At 54.2% G+C, this 18,199-nt stretch overlaps 1 protein-coding gene across 1 annotated transcript; it reads left to right on the plus strand.

The window, feature by feature from the left end:
- The first annotated feature begins 1,755 nt into the window (after window positions 1-1,755).
- LOC147086802 (5'-nucleotidase domain-containing protein 2-like) lies at window positions 1,756-17,920 on the plus strand. The gene is made up of 4 exons (XM_085978384.1): window positions 1,756-2,077; window positions 14,186-14,370; window positions 16,949-17,023; window positions 17,845-17,920. Exons 1-4 carry the CDS (start codon window positions 1,855-1,857, stop codon window positions 17,902-17,904), a joined length of 543 nt encoding a protein of 180 aa, XP_085834510.1. The 5' UTR covers window positions 1,756-1,854; the 3' UTR covers window positions 17,905-17,920.
- The last annotated feature ends 279 nt before the right edge of the window (window positions 17,921-18,199 follow it).

Raw genomic sequence — 18,199 nt, forward strand, 5'->3', positions numbered from 1 at the left:
CGGCCGTTTACCGCGATATCCATCATGGAGCTGGATAGATGGTGAGGGTGGCCTTGATCCAGCGTCACGGAGGCCAGTATGTGGCTTAGTGAGTCACTATAGTCATCCGCCGAGACGGTGGTCGGTTCCGGTGACGAAATGGCGGTTGAGTGCGTTGGATACGATGGCGGCGGATGCCATGCGGCCGGGGGTACACAAAATGGCGGATAAGATGGCTGCTCCCACGGCCCGCACGCTGCGCTGCTGGCTGGCTTCCCCTTGCAGGCGTTAGCGTAATGGCCTTTCTTCCCGCAGCCCGAGCAGGTAGCTGTCTTAGCTGGGCAGTGCGCTCTGGGATGTTTTAACTGGCCACAGAAATAGCATTTTTGGGCCTGGTTACTGGGCATCGAAGCAGTTCTTACCGGAGGCTGCTGTCTCGGTTGGGTCGCTGCAGCGGTTGGTGCCGGGGGCGGCGGTCCCGTGTCCCACGGTTTCGATTGCCATGTCTCGGCGCCGTTACGGGGGTATGCCTCGAGGTTTCAGTGGGCCTCCTCTAACGAGAGCGCAAGGGCAATGGCCGTCTTCAGGTCGGGTTCCTTGCTTTCTAGCAGTCTCTGCCGGGTGTGGTCTGACTGGAGGCCCCTGACGAAGGCATCACAGGCGAGTCCCTGCGCGTGCTCCACAGCCGTTACCGCTTTACAATCGCAGTCTCTGCAGAGTGCCAGTAGCGCCCGTGCAAATGCCCCTACCGATTCTCCCGGTTGCTGCCTGCGGGATCCCAAGAGGTGTCGGGCGTAAATTGTGTTCACTGGGCGCGTATATTGCCCTTTTAGTAGCTCGAGGGCCGCCACGTACGTATTAGAGTCCCGGATTAGCATATATACTTGATGGCTCACCTGGGCGGTCAAAATTTTCAGTTTGTGATCCTCCTCTGTAACCTGTGAGATTGCGAGGAAGGATTCAAAGCAGCTCAGCCAGTGTTCAAACTTGGCTGATGCACCCACATCTTGAGGGTCGAGGTCCAGGCGTGGTGGTCTGAGGGCTCTCAGCAATGTCTGCTGTATCCGTTGCTGTTGTTGCTCCTCAGGTGTCGCCATTTAACTTTTAGCTAATAAAATTGATACGCTTATCAATTACTTCATAAAAGGTGATGAGTCGAAGAAGAGGTGATGAGTCGAAAGAAGAGATGAATAAGGCTTTTATTAGCTAAGAAGAGACCATGCTTCTTCGTGAGTGACTGAACAAGTCTGAACGAAACCCACACAGTGGTGGGTGGAGTCGGCTGAGGCATGCCTCCATACACAGCGCCACCCAGAGGTGGCAATATACAATACAGTGGTTTACCACATGGGGCAGTTGTGATTCCAGCACATTTCTTACTAAAACTTTTTAATTAGTTTGAAAACTTTTTAATTAGTTGGAAAAACTTTTTAATTAGTTTGAAAAACTTTTTAATTAGTTGGAAAAACTTTTTAATTCGTTGGAAAAACTTTTTAATTAGTTTGCAAAGTTTGCAAAAACGTTTTTTGGCCAACTTCGAACAAAAGAACTGGATATTGACACGTCGCTGGAGGAGAGGCGGGGCCAATGCAAATCAGTCACCCAGGACCATCCAATCAGCCCAGGGCATTGGTTGGGAGGAAAATCCAGGCTGTGATTGGCGGATCCACAATGATTGACCGCCCCTTCTCCACCAATCACAGCCTGGATTTTCCTTCCAACCAATGAGAGTGGAGAGGAGTTGCGCATTGCTGATTGGGTCCCAGGAGCTGTCAATCAACCCCGGAGTCTTATTTTTCTGCTTTGCAATTTTGCAGAGCAAAGAGAACAAGTTGCAACACAGTCAGGGCCGAGTGAGAGACAGAGAGGACAGACATGGGCTCTGTCTTGTTCCCAGTAACCCGCAGTGGGTTAGGGCAGAGGCTCCTGGCTTGCACCAGCCCCCGAGCATTGCACCAGCCCCCGGGGCTGGGGACATTGGACACTCCGCCAGCCAAGCAGTCTGCAGCCACCGTCCCGACAGCCAAGACCACCACCACCAACAGCAGCAAAACCTACCTCTGGTCCCGCTACAACAATATGAAGAGGCTGGTGAGAGGTAAGATAATTGCAACCAATACAATACAATACAATACAAATCGCTTTATTGGCATGATAAGGTACATCTTATGTTGCCAAAGCATCAAAATACATTTATGGTTGAACACATAAACGCGGTTCCATTCATACAGTGTATAAACAGGTATATCCCTGAGTTTATAAATATATTTTCGCCTTGTTTATATATACTCTTGTCTTAGTTTACTGGTTGTCCCTCTGTTCATGGCAAGCTGTAACATAGTGTGCCGCCAGTGTTACACAGCTTCTCTCCTCCCCCAGTAGGAATGGGAGTTTTTGGTTGTCAGTCAGATTTCTGAATTCAGGGCATATTTGTGAGAATTTTTGATAGAAATTCTCTCTGATGCCCTGATATTTTCCACAGGCTGTGAGGAAGTGCATCTCTGTCTCAACTACTCCCTGACTGCAGTGAGAGCATATCCTGTCTTCTCTTGGCAGCCTGGTCTGCCTGTGTCTGCCTTTTTCGATCGCTAGGCTATGTTCGCTAAGTCTGTACCTTGTCAAGGTTCTTCTCAGTTTGTTATCCTTTACCATGGTCAGGTAATCAGCTATGTTGTATTGTCTGTTTAGGGCCAAGTAGCAATTGAGTTTGCTTTGGGTTTTTGTTGTTTCTGCCCAATATGACAGATATTTTTCCTTTTGCTTAGCGACGATTGTTGCAACCAGCCCCGAGACTCCCTGAGCCACTAGTGCCAGCCCCAGGCAAGGTGTGGTCTGCATTGGAGGAATTGGAGACTGTCTCGGCTTGGAATCTCTCTCTGTCTGTCTCTGTCACTCTCTCTGTCTGTCACACTCACTCTGTGTCACACTCACTCTGTGTCACACTCGCTCTGTCACTCTCTGTCACACTTGCTCTGTGTCACTCTGTCACACTCGCTCTGTGTCACACTCGCTCTGTGTCGCTCTGTCGCACTCGCTCTGTGTCGCTCTGTCGCACTCGCTCTGTGTCGCTCTGTCGCACTCGCTCTGTGTCGCTCTGTCGCACTCGCTCTGTCGCACTCGCTCTGTGTCGCTCTGTCGCACTCGCTCTGTGTCGCTCTGTCGCACTCGCTCTGTCGCTCTGTCGCTCTGTCGCACTCGCTCTGTCGCTCTGTCGCACTCGCTCTGTGTCGCTCTGTCGCACTCGCTCTGTGTCGCTCTGTCGCACTCGCTCTGTGTCGCTCTGTCGCACTCGCTCTGTGTCGCTCTGTCGCACTCGCTCTGTGTCGCTCTGTCGCACTCGCTCTGTGTCGCTCTGTCGCACTCGCTCTGTGTCGCTCTGTCGCACTCGCTCTGTGTCGCTCTGTCGCACTGTGTCGCTCTGTCGCACTGTGTCGCTCTGTCGCACTCGCTCTGTGTCGCTCTGTCGCACTCGCTCTGTGTCGCTCTGTCGCACTCGCTCTCTCCATGTTTTGTTCAGTGACCAGCGGTATTCAAAGGGTTGGTGGTGGGGTCGAGGGTCAGCATGTTCGGGTCAGGGATAGTTAATGGCTTACAGATGCAAAGTGAAAGATCCCACTTGGATCCTCTTAAACCCCTGTGCCCATCCCGTGCTCCCTAGATATGGTTCAGCAGATCCCGCCCACTGCCTCTGCGCGAGTGAGGGGAGCCGACAGGAGATTAACATGAGCCAATTTATTTACTTACTTGTTGGCCCACTGCATTGACCCTGGGTAACGGTTCTGAGGCTGCCAGAGTCTGTCTTCATGTGGGCGGGCGTGCAAGAGTCTCGCCAATGCTCTGTCGGCTATTCGACTGCAATGTGCATCGCCGCCAAGTGCAATCCTGTCCTCCTGCAGTCCACACGTGTCCTCTCCAGCAGGGCTTTGCACCTGAATCAGGAGTAGGATCTCCTCGCTGACATCCCTCGCCACACTGACCCTGCCCCCCACACTTTTTTTACTTACCCTGGGTGTGATAGGGGTATCTCCACCCCAGGCACCTGAAATCGGCTGACACCAAGGAGTGAATCTTTGAGGGTGCGCCCCTCTCTCTCCCACGCCATCATGGTCGATGAGCCAGGGTGGGTCACTGTTGACAGAGTAACTTGGTTAGACCACACTTTGAGCACTGTGCACAGTTCTGGTCTCCATATCACACTTGGAGCACTGTGCACAGTTCTGGTCTCCATATCACACTAGGAGCACTGTGCACAGTTCTGGTCTCCATATCACACTTGGAGCACTGTGCACAGTTCTGGTCTCCATATCACACTTGGAGCACTGTGCACAGTTCTGGTCTCCATATCACACTTGGAGCACTGTGCACAGTTCTGGTCTCCATATCACACTTGGAGCACACTGCACAGTTCTGGTGTTCATATTAAAAAAGGATATTGGGGCACAGGAGAAGGTGCAGAAAAGATTTACTAGAATGATCACAGAAGTGAGAATATCTATCAAGAAAGATTGAAGAGGCTGGGGCTCCCATTTCTCCAGCGCCTTTCCCCACCTCAGGACGTCCCAAAGCTCTTCACAGCCAATGAAGGACTTTTTTTGAAGTGTGGTCACTGTTGTAATGTAGGAAACGCGGCAGCCAATTTGCGCACAGCAAGCTCCCACAAACAGCAATGTGATAAATGACCAGATCATCTGTTTTAGTGATGTTGATTGAGGGATAAATATTGGCCCCAGGACACCGGGGAGAACTCCCCCCTGCTCTTCTTCCAATAGTGGCCGTGGGATCTTTTACATCCACCCGAGAGAGCAGACGGGGGCCTCGGGTTTAACATCTCATCCCTCAGCACCGCCCCTCCGACGGCGCGGCGCTCCCTCAGCACCGCCCCTCCGACGGCGCGGCGCTCCCTCAGCACCGCCCCTCCGACGGCGCGGCGCTCCCTCAGCACCGCCCCTCCGACGGCGCGGCGCTCCCTCAGCACCGCCCCTCCGACGGCGCGGCGCTCCCTCAGCACCGCCCCTCCGACGGCGCGGCGCTCCCTCAGCACCGCCCCTCCGACGGCGCGGCGCTCCCTCAGCACCGCCCCTCCGACGGCGCGGCGCTCCCTCAGCACCGCCCCTCCGACGGCGCGGCGCTCCCTCAGCACCGCCCCTCCGACGGCGCGGCGCTCCCTCAGCACCGCCCCTCCGACGGCGCGGCGCTCCCTCAGCACCGCCCCTCCGACGGCGCGGCGCTCCCTCAGCACCGCCCCTCCGACGGCGCGGCGCTCCCTCAGCACCGCCCCTCCGACGGCGCGGCGCTCCCTCAGCACCGCCCCTCCGACGGCGCGGCGCTCCCTCAGCACCGCCCCTCCGACGGCGCGGCGCTCCCTCAGCACCGCCCCTCCGACGGCGCGGCGCTCCCTCAGCACCGCCCCTCCGACGGCGCGGCGCTCCCTCAGCACTGGCACCGGGTGAGTGTCGGGCCTGGATTATGGGGCTCGAGTCTCTGGAGTGGGGGCTCGAACCCAGGACCTACTGACTCCGAGAACGAGACCCAACTGAGCCACGGCTGACACCTAGAGATTGAGGTCGATCTGTGCGCATGGATCTTGGGACATGGAGCCGGGGAGGGGTAGTGTCTCGACGAAGTGCTGAAGCTGCTCCCCTTGGCTCAGTGGCAGGGTAGGGGTCGAGAGTGAAGGTCGAGCGATGGAGAAAGTAGGCCCAAAGACACATCTTACCACAGGAGGAAGCCATTCGGCCCATCGTGCCTGTGCCGGCTCTTTGAACGAGCTCTCCAATCAGTCCCACTCCCCCCTGCTCTTTCCCCACAGCCCGGCACATTTCTCCCCTTCCAGTATTTCTCAATTCCCCCTTTTGAAAGTTACCATTGAATCTGCTCCCACCGCCCTTTCAGGCAGCGCGTTCCAGATCACAACAACTCGCTGCGTAAAAAACATTCTCCTCATCTCCCCTCTGGTTCTTTTACCGATTATCTTCAATCTGTGTCCTCTGGTTACCGACCCTCCTGCCACTGGAAACAGTTTCTCCTTATTTACTCCATCAAAACCCCTCACGATTTTGAACACCTCTATCAAATCTCCCCTTAACCTTCTCTGCTCTAAGGAGAACAACCCCAGCTTCTCCAGTCTCTCCACATCACTGAAGTCCCTCATCCCTGGTACCATTCTGGTCAATCTCCCCTTAACCTTCTCTGCTCTAAGGAGAACAACCCCAGCTTCTCCAGTCTCTCCACATCACTGAAGTCCCTCACCCCTGGTACCATTCTGGTCAATCTCCCCTTAACCTTCTCTGCTCTAAGGAGAACAATCCCAGCTTCTCCAGTCTCTCCACATCACTGAAGTCCCTCATCCCTGGTACCATTCTGGACAATCTCCTCTGCACCCTCTCCAAGGTCGTGACATCCTTCCTAAGGTGTGGTGCCCAGAATTGGACACAATTCTCCAGCTCTGATTTCTAAAGGTTTATCTTAGCTCAGGATCATGTCAGCTTTTTCAAAACCGCCTTCTCGACTTGTCCTGCCAGCTATAATGAGATATGTGTACATCGTCACGCTCTGTCTGAGCTGGGCCTGCTTCCCTAGTGTCTCTTATCTCCCCTGGGCAGACTCGCCTTGATCTCAGGGGAGACGTCATCCTCGCCAGACTGTTTACGTCACGGAGGCTGCCCGGCTCGGAGCGAGGGCAGGGGCGGGCCCTTGAGATTGTGTCTTGGGGAGAGGACGGGGGGTGGGGGGGGGTGGCAGCGAGGAGCAGGTCTTTGCGATCAGCCGAGGTCTCTATCCCTCCCCCGCCCCCCCCCCCCCCCCACACCCACCCCGGCCTCTCTCTAATGGTTGGGGAGGAGTTGAGGGGACGGGGTGGCGGCGGGGGGAGGGGAAGAGGTCGCGGCTACCGTTTGTCTGAGCGTGGGAGGGAAAAGGGCGGGGCTGTGAAAGTCGGCCCGCGTTCCCGCTCGGGGTCGCACTGCAGTCTCCCGGGCCGGGTTTAGGCTGCGGAGCCTCACGGTCAAGCAGCTCTCGGGCGCGCTCTCTCTCCCTCTCGGGCGCTCGCGCTCGCTCTCTGTCTCGCTGCCCCCCTCCATTGCCCTGTTGTTTCCTTGTGCGCTGCCTGTCGGTGCTGAACCTGGTGAACTCTGAGGTAAACTCGCTGCCCCCAGAGGGCGAGGCGGCGGGGGGACTCCCTGCTCCGTGCGAGAGGAGTTTCCTGTACGACGGGAGAGTGGCTTGATTTTTAAGCTTCTTGACTCCTCTCTTCCTCAGTCACCAGTCTGTGAAAACAACAGCTCCCATTCATCCGGCACCTTTAACGTAGTAAAACGTCCCAAGTTGCTTCACAGGAGCGTAAATCAGACAAAATTTGACCCCGAGCCCCATAAAGAGATGTTAGGACAGGTGACCCAAAGCTGGGTCAAAGAGGTCGGTTTTAAGGAGAGTCTTAAAGGAGGAGAGAGAGAGACGGAGAGGTTTAGGGAGGGAATTCCAGAGCTCGAGGGGCCCTGGCGCGGTCGCCAATGGTGGAGTGACGGAAATCGGGGGGGACGCGCGAGGCCAGAATTGGTGGACCGCAGAGATCTGGAAAGGTTGTGGGGGCTGGAGGAGGTTACAGAGCTAGGGAGGTGGGGGGAGCGAGGAGGCCATGGAGGTTACACAGATAGGGAGGGGGCGAGGAGGCCGCGGAGGGATTTGAAGAAGAGGATGAGAATTTTTTCCCTCCCTAAACCGCCGCCTCTCCTCATAGAGTTATACAGCACAGAAAGAGACCCTTCGGCCCATCGTGTCCACGCCGGCCATCAATCCCTGTCTATTCTAATCCCATTTTCCAGCACTTGGTCCGTAGCCTTGTATGCTATGGCGTTTCAAGGGCTCATTTAAATGCTTCTTGAATGTTGTGAGGGTTCCTGCCTCTACCACCCTTTCAGGCAGTGAGTTCCAGATTCCAACCACCCTCTGGGTGAAAACGTTTTTCCTCAAATCCCCTCTAAACCTCCTGCCCCTTACCTTGAAACTGTGCCCCCTGGTTATTGACCCCTCTACTAAGGGGAAAAGTTCCTTTCTATCTACCCTATCTATGCCCCTCATAATTTTGTACAGCTCAATCAGGTCCCCCCTCAGCCTTCTCTGCTCTAAGGAAAACAACCCCAGCCTGTCCAGTCTCTCTTCACAGCTGAAGTGCTCCAGCCCAGGTAACATCCTGGTGAATCTCCTCTGCACCCTCTCCAATGCAATCACATCCTTCCTTTAGTGTGGCGACCTCCTTAAAACCTTCCTCTTTGAACATAAGAACATCAGAAATAGGAGCAGGAGCAGGAGTAGGCCATTCGACCCCTCGAGCCTGCTCCGCCATTCAATGAGATCATGGCTGATCATCCAAATTCAGTACCCGGTCCCTGCTTTCTCCCCATATCCCTTGATCCCTTTAGCCTTAAGAAATAAATCCAACTCCTTCTTGAATATTATTTAATGAATTGGCCTCTACTGCCTTCTGTGGTAGAGAATTCCACAGGTTCACCACTCTCTGGGTGAAGAAATTCCTCCTCATCTCAGTCCTAAATGGCCTACCCCTTATCCTTAGACTGTGACCCCTGGTTCTGGACTCCCCGACCATCGGGAACATCCTTCCTGCATCTAGTCTGTCCAGTCCTGTTAGAATTTTATAAGTTTCAATGAGATTCCCCTCTCATTCTTCTAAACTCCAGCGAGTATAAGCCCAATCGACCCAATCTCTCCTCATACGTCATTCCTGCCATCCCAGGTATCAGTCTGGCGAATCTTCGCTGCACTCCTTCCATGGCAAGAACATCCTTCCTCAGATAAGGCGACCAAAACTGCACACAATACTCAAGGTGTGGTCTCACCAAGGCCCTGTACAACTGCAGCAAGACATCCTTGCTCCTGTACTCGAACCCTCTCGCTATGAAGGCCAACATACCATTTGCCTGATAACCGCCTGCTGCACCTGCATGCTTACCTTCAGCGACTGGTGCACAAGGACACCCAGGTCTCGTTGCACTTCCCCTTCTCCCAATCTATTGCCATTCAGATAATAATCTGCCTCCCTGTTTTTGCCACCAAAGTGGATAACCTCGCATTTATCCGCATTATACTGCATCTGCCATGCTTCTGCCCAATCACCCAACCTGTCCAAATCATACTGGAGTTTCTTGGCATCCTCCTCACAGCACACACGCCCACCCAGCTTTGTGTCGTCTGCAGACTTGGAGAAATTACATCTAGTTCCCTCGTCTAGATCATTGGTGAGACCACACCTTGAGTATTGTGTGCAGTTTTGGTCGCCTTATCTGAGGAAGGATGTTCTTGCCATGGAGGGAGTGCAGCGAAGATTCACCAGGCTGATACCTGGGATGGCAGGAATGACGTATGAGGAGAGATTGGGTCGATTGGGCTTGTACACACTGGAGTTTAGAAGAATGAGAGGGGATCTCATTGAAACTTATAAAATTCTAACAGGACTAGACAGACTAGATGCAGGAAGGATGTTCCCGATGGTCGGGGGAGTCCAGAACCAGGGGTCACAGTCTAAGGATAAGGGGTAAGCCATTTAGGACAGAGATGAGGAGGAATTTCTTCACCCAGAGAGTGGTGAACCTGTGGAATTCTCTACCACAGAAGGCAGTAGAGGCCAATTCATTAAATATATTCAAGACGGAGTTGGATATATTTCTTAAGGCTAAAGGGATCAAGGGATATGGGGAGAAGGCAGGGACGGGGTACTGAGTTTGGATGATCAGCCATGATCTCATTGAATGGCGGAGCAGGCTCGAGGGGCCGAATGGCCGACTCCTGCTCCTATCTTCTATGTTTCTATTACATAGCGGCACAGCCCAGAAACAGGCCATTCGGCCCCTCTGCTCCGTGCCGGTGATCCTGCTCCACACCAGCCTCCTCCCGCCCCCTCTTCATCTCACCCCATCACCATCTCCTTCTATTCAGATTCAGATTAGATTTATTTACCATATGTAACAAGTACAATGGAATGCTTGTTCCCCGTCGGGACGCGTCAGCTATACATACAGCGCCGCGTTCAGAGTCAATACAATGGCTTCCCGTGGCAGCGGGAGCACGATGTCCCTCAGCCGCTCCGTCCTCCTCTTCACTGCGGCCTCCTCCTCACTGTTGCCGGCTCCACGTCATAGAGTCATACAGCACAGAAAGAGGCCCTTTGGCCCATCGTGTCCGCACCGGCCATCAAGCCCCGTCTATTCTAATCCTATTTTCCCAGCACTTGGTCCGTAGCCTTGTATGCTATGGCGTTTCAAGTGCTCATCTAAATGCTTCTTGAATGTTGTGAGGGTTCCTGCCTCTACCACCCTTTCAGGCAGTGAGTTCCAGATTCCAACCACCCTCTGGGTGAAAAAGTTCCTCCTCAAATCCCCTCTAAACCTCCTGCCCCTTACCTTGAATCTATGCCCCCTTGTTATTGACCCCTCTACTAAGGGGAAAAGTTCCTCTTTATCTACCCTATCTATGCCCCTCATCATTTTGTACACCTCAATCAGGTCCCCCCTCAGCCTTCTTTGCTCCAAGGAAAACAACCCCAGCCTGTTTAGTCTTTCTTCATAGCTGAGGCGCTCCATCCCAGGTAACATCCTGGTGAATCTTCTCTGCACCCTCTCCAAAGCAATCACATCCTTCCTATAGTGTGGTGACCAGAACTGCACACAGTATTCCAGCTGTGGCCTCACCAGCGTTTTGTACAACTCCATCATAACCTCCCTGCTCATAAGTATCCCATATGCCTTTTTAACCACCTTATCTACCTGTTCCGCTGCCTTCAGGGATCTATGTACATGTACACCAAGGTCCCTCTGACCCTCTGTACTTCCTAGGGTCCTACCACTCATTGTGTAGTCCCTTGCCTTATTTGTCCATCCAAAATGCATCACCTCGCACTTTTCAGGGTTAAATTCCATTTGCCACTTTTCCGCCCATCTGACCAACCCGTTTATATCGTCCTGTAGCCTGAGGCTTTCCTCCTCGCAATTTACCACCCCACCAATTTTCGTGTCATCTGCAAACTTACTGATCATACCTTTTACATTTGTATCTAAATCATTAATGTAGACCACAAACAACAAGGGACCCAGCACCGATCCCTGAGGTACCCCACTGGACACAGGCTTCCAGTCACAAAAGCAACCTTCGACCATCACCCTCTGCCTCCTGCCACTCAGCCAGTTTAGGATCCAATGCGCCAAGGCACCCTGGATCCCATGGGCTCTTACCTTCCTGACCAGTCTCCTATGTGGGACTTTGTCAAAAGCTTTACTGAAATCCATGTAAACCACATCCACAGCATTTCCCTCATCCACACACCTAGTCACCCCCTCGAAAAATTCAATCAAATTGGTCAGACATGATTTACCCTTGACAAAGCCATGCTGACTATCCCCGATTAATCCTTGCCTCTCCAAGTGGAGACTAATTTTGTCCCTCAGAATTTTTTCCAATAATTTCCCCACCACTGATGTTAGGCTCACTGGCCTGTAATTCCCTGGTTTATCCCTGCTACCCTTCTTGAATAATGGTACAGGTAGACTACCCTTTATCCGGACTTCCGAAAACCGAAACCCTCTAAAAACCGAAGGTTTTTTCGTTCAGCGTAAGTCGTGCGTACGAACGAAAAAACCTTCGGTTTTTAGAGGGTTCCGGTTTCGGAAGTTCGGATAAAGGGTAAGTCGTGCGCACGACCCCCCGCCGACCCCCCCCCGCGGACCCCGCCGGCGCCGACCACCCCACCGGCCCCGACAGCCGCCGACCCCCCCGCGGGCCCCGACAACCGCCGACCCCGACAACCGCCGACCCCGCCAGCCCCGACAACCGCCGACCCCCCTGCCGGCCCCGACAACCGACGACCCCCCCGCGGACCCCGCCGGCCCCGAGCCCCGCCGACCCCGACTGACTTACGCTGAGCGTCAGCGTAAGTCGTGCGCACGACCCCCCGCCGACCCCCCCCCCCCCCGCGGACCCCCGCCGACCCACCTTCCGAAATCCGAAATTCTCCTTTATCCGAAACTCGGCTGGTCCCGAGGTTTTCGGATAAAGGATAGTCTACCTGTACTACGTTAGCTGTTCTCCAGTCCTCTGGTACATCCCCTGTGGCCAGAGAGGTTCTGAAAATTTGTGTCAGAGCCCCTGCTTCTCCCGCTCCGGCCACCATGCCTGGCTCCCATCCGGACTGCGAGTTACCCGACATGGAGCTGCCGGCCGACGTGCTGCAGCGTGTCGTTGAGTCTGCTGCCGCTGCTCGCTGCGCTGCGCTCCTCCGCCCGACTCGCCGAACACATCGTCGGGATGTGAATGCTCCAATACGGCCTCCTCTTCACCGTTGCCAGCTCCACGCCCCGGGGCCTACTTCTCTCTCTTCACGGGTCGGCCTCTGGCCGCCATGCTCGGCTCCCCTCCTCCCAGTCGGAATTCCTTCCCGCCGAGGAGCTGCCGGCCGATGTGCTCCGGCGGGGCGGGTCGGCTTGGCTGCTGCTGCTGCTCACCGTGCTGCGCTGCCTCTGCCCGACTCGCCGAGCACCTCGCTCCGGTTGCGGGAGCGAGCGGCGAGAGCTGGCTGCCCGAAGCAGGGAGAGCGATCTCCGCACCGGACCGTCACGGCCGCCATCTTAACTCCCTCATGTGTTTTATCCAGCTTCCCCCTTAAATACATCGACGCTATTCGCCTCGACCACTCCCTGTGGTAGCGAGTTCCACATTCTCACCACTCTCTGGGGAAAGAAGTTTCTCCGGAATTCCCCATTGGATTTATTAGTGACTCTCTTATATTGACGGCCCCTAGTTCTGGTCTCCCCCACAAGTGGAGACATCTTCTCTACGTCTACCCTATCGAAACCCCTTCATAATCTTACAGACCTCGATCAGGTCACCCCTCGGCCTTCTCTTTTCTAGAGAAACGAGTCCCAGCCTGTTCAGTCTTTCCTGATAGTTCTGACCCTCGCATTTCTGATATCATCCTTGTAAATCTTTGCACCTTCTCCAGTGCCTCAATATCCTTTTTATAATATGGAGACCAGAACTGTGCACAGTGCTCCAAGTGTGATATGGAGACCAGAACTGTGCACAGTGCTCCAAGTGTGATATGGAGACCGGAACTGTGCACAGTGCTCCGAGTGTGATATGGAGACCAGAACTGTGCACAGTGCTCCAAGTGTGATATGGAGACCGGAACTGTGCACAGTGCTCCAAGTGTGATATGGAGACCAGAACTGTGCACAGTGCTCCAAGTGTGATATGGAGACCGGAACTGTGCACAGTGCTCCAAGTGTGATATGGAGACCAGAACTGTGCACAGTGCTCCAAGTGTGATATGGAGACCAGAACTGTGCACAGTGCTCCAAGTGTGATGTGGCGACCAGAACTGTGCACAGTATTCCAAGTGTGATATGGAGATCAGAACTGTGCACAGTGCTCCAAGTGTGATATGGAGACCAGAACTGTGCACAGTGCTCCAAGTGTGATGTGGCGACCAGAACTGTGCACAGTATTCCAAGTGTGATATGGAGATCAGAACTGTGCACAGTGCTCCAAGTGTGATATGGAGACCAGAACTGTGCACAGTGCTCCAAGTGTGATATGGAGACCAGAACTGTGCACAGTGCTCCAAGTGTGATATGGAGAACAGAACTGTGCACAGTGCTCCAAGTGTGATATGGAGACCGGAACTGTGCACAGTGCTCCAAGTGTGATATGGAGACCAGAACTGTGCACAGTGCTCCAAGTGTGATATGGGGACCAGAACTGTGCACAGTGCTCCAAGTGTGATATGGAGACCAGAACTGTGCACAGTGCTCCAAGTGTGATATGGAGACCGGAACTGTGCACAGTGCTCCAAGTGTGATATGGAGACCAGAACTGTGCACAGTGCTCCGAGTGTGATATGGAGACCAGAACTGTGCACAGTGCTCCAAGTGTGATATGGAGACCAGAACTGTACACGGTGGTCAGTTGACAGTCGAGGTGTTCCTGGGCTCCACCTGCCCTTGTAGGTCAGGGTGCCTATGGGTGAGGCTGGGGGGGGCGGGCGATCCGCTCATTTGTCCTTCACCCTTGGGGTGCGGCGGGTGTGGGGAAATCGGAGTGGGAGGGCGGGTGGGAGCAGTTTGCCTGTTTCTGTGCCTGTGTCTCTGGGAGATAGGTTGTTCCTCAATCCTTGTGTCACTCTCTCTCCCTCTCTTTCCTACAGATCTCCTCCCTCCCGGTATCTGCAACCTCCTGAACTCCTCCACCATCTACGCCAACAATGAGGTATGCCTGGGGGACATTGAGGTCTACGGGTTTGACTACGATTACACCCTGGCGCTCTACTCCAACTCGCTGAACAGCATGATCTACGACACGGCCATGGACCTCCTCATCGAGCAGTTCAAGGTGAGCGAGCCAGTGGATAAGGGGCACAGGAGCCTCGAGGGGACCTTGGCCGCTGCCTCGAGACCTGAGCTTCCTGAAAAGGTTCCCGATCCCAAGTTGAGTGAGTGGGCAAATAGATGGCAGATGCAGTATAACGTGGATAAATGTGAAGTTATCCACTTCGGTAGGAAAACCAGAAAGGCAGAGTATTACTTAAATGGTGATTGATTGGGAAATGTTGATGTACAAATAGACCTGGGTGTCCTTGTACACCTTCTTCTTAGGCAGTCCCTCGGAACCGAGGATGATTTGCTTCCACACTAACAATGAGTTCTCAGGTGACTGATGAGTCCAATGCGGGACCTACAGTCTCTGTCACAGGTGGGGCAGACGGTGGTTGAAGGGGCGGGTGGGTGTGGGGTGCTTGGGTTGAGGTGCGCTCCTTGCGCTGTTTGCGCTTGGCTTCCGCTTGCTCCCGGCGAAGAGACTCGAGGTGTTCGGCGCCTTCCCGGATGCTTCTCCTCCACTTTGTGCGGTCTCGGGCCAGGGATTCCCAGGTGTCGGTGGGGGATGTTACACTTTTTCAAGGAGGCTTTGAGGGTGTCCTTGAAGTGTTTCCTCTGCCCACCTGGGGCTCTCTTGCCGTGTCGGAGCTCCGAGTAGAGCGCTTGTTTTGGGAGTCTCGTATCGGGCATGCGGACAATGTGGCCCGTCCATCGGAGCTGATCGAGCGCGGTCAAAGCTTCGATGCTGGGGATGTTGGCCTGAGCGAGAACACTGACGTCGGTGCGCCTGTCCTGCCAATGGATTTGTAGGATCTTGCGGAGGCAGCGTTGGTGGTACCTCTCCAGTGCTTTGAGGTGCCTGCTGTACATGGTCCATGTCTCTGAGGCATACAGCAGGGCGGGTATCACTGCTGCCCTGTAGACCATGAGCTTGGTGCTGGGTTTGAGGTCCTGGTCTTCAAACACACTCTTCCTCAGGCGACCGAAGGCTGCACTGGCACACTGAAGGTGGTGTTGGACTTCGTCATTGACGTCTGCCCTTGTTGACAGTAGGCTCCTGAGGTATGGAAAGTGGTCCATGTTGTCCAAGGCCTTGTCGTGTACACCAGTCACTGAAAGCAAGCATGCAGGTGCAGCAAGCAGTTAGGAAGGCAAATGGTATGTTGGCTTTCATTGCAAGAGGATTTGAGTACAGGAGCAAGGATGTCTTACTACAGTTGTACAGGGCCTTGGTGAGACCTCACCTGGAGTACTGTGTGCAGTTTTGGTCCCCTTACCTAAGGAAGGATATACTTGCCATAGAGGGAGTGCAGCGAAGGTTCACCAGACTGGTTCCTGGGATGGCAGGACTGTCGTATGAGGAGAGATTGGGTCGACTAGGCCTGTATTCACTCGAGTTTAGAAGAATGAGAGGGGATCTCATTGAAACGTATAAAATTCTGACCGGGCTAGACTGACTGGATGCAGGGAGGATGTTTCCCCTGGCTGGGGAGGGTCTAGAACGAGGGGTCACAGTCTCAGGATACGGGGTAGGACATTTAGGACTGAGATGAGGAGAAATGTCTTCACTCAGAGGGTGGTGAACCTGTGGAATTCTCTACCACAGAAGGCTGTGGAGGCCAAGTCACTGAATCTATTTAAGAAGGAGATAGATAGATTTCTAGACACAAAAGGCATCAAGGGGTATGGGGAGAGAGAGAGGATCAGCCATGATCATATTGAATGGCGGAGCAGGCTCGAATGGCCGACTCCTGCTCCTATTTTTCTAAGTTTCCTCCCGCCCCCTCTTCATCTCACCCCATCACCATATCCTTCTATTCCTTTCTCCCTCGTGTGTTTATCCAGCTTCCTCCTTAAACGCATCGACGCTATTCCCCTCGACCACTCCCTGTGGTAGCGAGTTCCACATTCTCACCACTCTCTGGGTGAAAGAAGTTTCTCCTGAATTCCCCATTGGATTTATTAGTGACTCTCTTATATTGACGGCCCCTAGTTCTGGGCTCTTTCTCCCCCTTCCCACCGCCCCCCCCCCCCCCCCCCCCCCCTCAACATAGAAAGGATCTGGGGGAGGGCGGGTGGAAAGGGGCAAGTATGTAATGGAGAATGAAGACAAGACTTTGCACGGCTGCCCCTGTGTCCTAACTCGCTCAGAGTCTCGTTCACCCATCACCCCTGTGCCCGCTGACCTACATTGGCTCCTGGTCTGGCAACACCTCGATTACAAAATTCTCCATCCTTGTTTTCCAATCCCACCGACCTCTTTGACCAAGCTTTTGGTCACCTGCCCTAATATCTCCTTATGTGGCTCGGTGTCAAATGTTTTGTTTTATAACACTCCTGTGAAGCGCCCTGGGACATTTCACTACATTAAAGGCGTTCTATAAATACAGGTGGTTGTTGTTCTACCGCCCCTCCGACAGTGCGGCGTTCCCTCGGTACCGCCCCTCCGACCTTCTGACTCGGAGGTGAGAGGGCGACGTGGCTGAGGCCTGACCCCCGTCGAGCTCCTGTTTTTGATCTGTTTGGTGTGCGAGTGAACCGGGTAAAATGAATCGCGAGATTGTCTGAAGTTACCTCTTGGCTTATTCCCACAGTATCCGAGAGGATTGACTGGGTACGAATACCAGCCCAACTTCGCTATCCGTGGCCTTCACTACGACATCGGTAAGGTAAGCCGTTCTCTCCGCTCTCCCTGCAGTGAAATACCCAGTGCGCCCCGTGCGAACGAGAGGATTAATCGGCGGGGGAATAGGTGGCGGTGGGGAGGTTAAAAAAGCTCAAACTCACAATCGCTCGTTCCGAAAGTCTCCCCCCAGCCCCTTCTTGCACCTCTGCAGTGAGCTCGTGGGCTGGCTATTCGACCAAGGTGGCCTTCGTTGGCCCAGCCCCTTCCCGATTCTGTGTTTGTGATTGTTCGGGCTGGGGTCGCTGGGAGTGGAAGGTGTTGAGGGTAGGAGTGGTGGGGGGGGCCAGAGGAAGTGTTTCTCCCCTCGCTGCCCGCCACACCCCGCTGAGGTACTGAGGCCCGTGATAAATCCCAATTGAGAGCTGCCAGCTTGGCACTGACAGGGGATTGAAGCTGGGCTCTTCTAGGTAGAATCCCTCACCCACCCCCCCCCCCCCCCCCCCACTACGATGACTCAACTTTATCTGCCCGCCCGCCCCCCACGCCCCCTCCCTCCAAGCCTGTTCCTACACACTCCCCATTGTTGAACTGCCCAATAATGGTGGCGGATGATTCGCACGCGTGATGGGGCTGCTGGGTAAACAAGACGACGCAGGGGAACGTTCTGGCTATTCGGCCACGGAAGGCGGCGCCGCTGTTTCTCACTTGCTCTCTTCCCCGCTCCCCTCCCCGATTTCCCCCGTTGGCGGTTCGAAGGCGCTCTCGGTGAGTCTAGTTTGCGGTGGTCCTGGTACGTTGTGTCCTCTCCGCTCTCTGACTCTCTGTCTCTCTGTTCCTCTCTCCCTCTCTCTCTCTATACTATAGGGGTTGTTGATGAAGATAGATGCGTTCCATTACATACAGATGGGTTCGGTGTACAGGTAAGCAATGGGCCGCCAACCCATCCTGCTGGAGCTGTTCTCAATCACCAAAGGAAGACTCCCATTTCTCCGGCGCCTGTCACCACCTCGGGACGTCCCAAAGCGCTTCACAGCCGATGAAGGACTTTTTTTTGAAGTGTGGTCACTGTTGTACAGGAAACTCTTTATTATCAGGGACCGGCGTGGTGCCGGTTTATCAAAAAGTCCGGATTACAGAGAGGTATAGTTAAAAGGTACGAGAGCCCCGTACACAGCAACAAATCCAGGCTTCCCTGTTGCTTAGCAACAGGTGCAGGAAC

This window comes from Somniosus microcephalus, unplaced genomic scaffold, assembly GCF_052327205.1.
Source record: "Somniosus microcephalus isolate GS21.2 unplaced genomic scaffold, FLI_Smic_1.0 unresolved_chr7, whole genome shotgun sequence".
NCBI classification, from domain to species: Eukaryota; Metazoa; Chordata; class Chondrichthyes; order Squaliformes; family Somniosidae; genus Somniosus; species Somniosus microcephalus.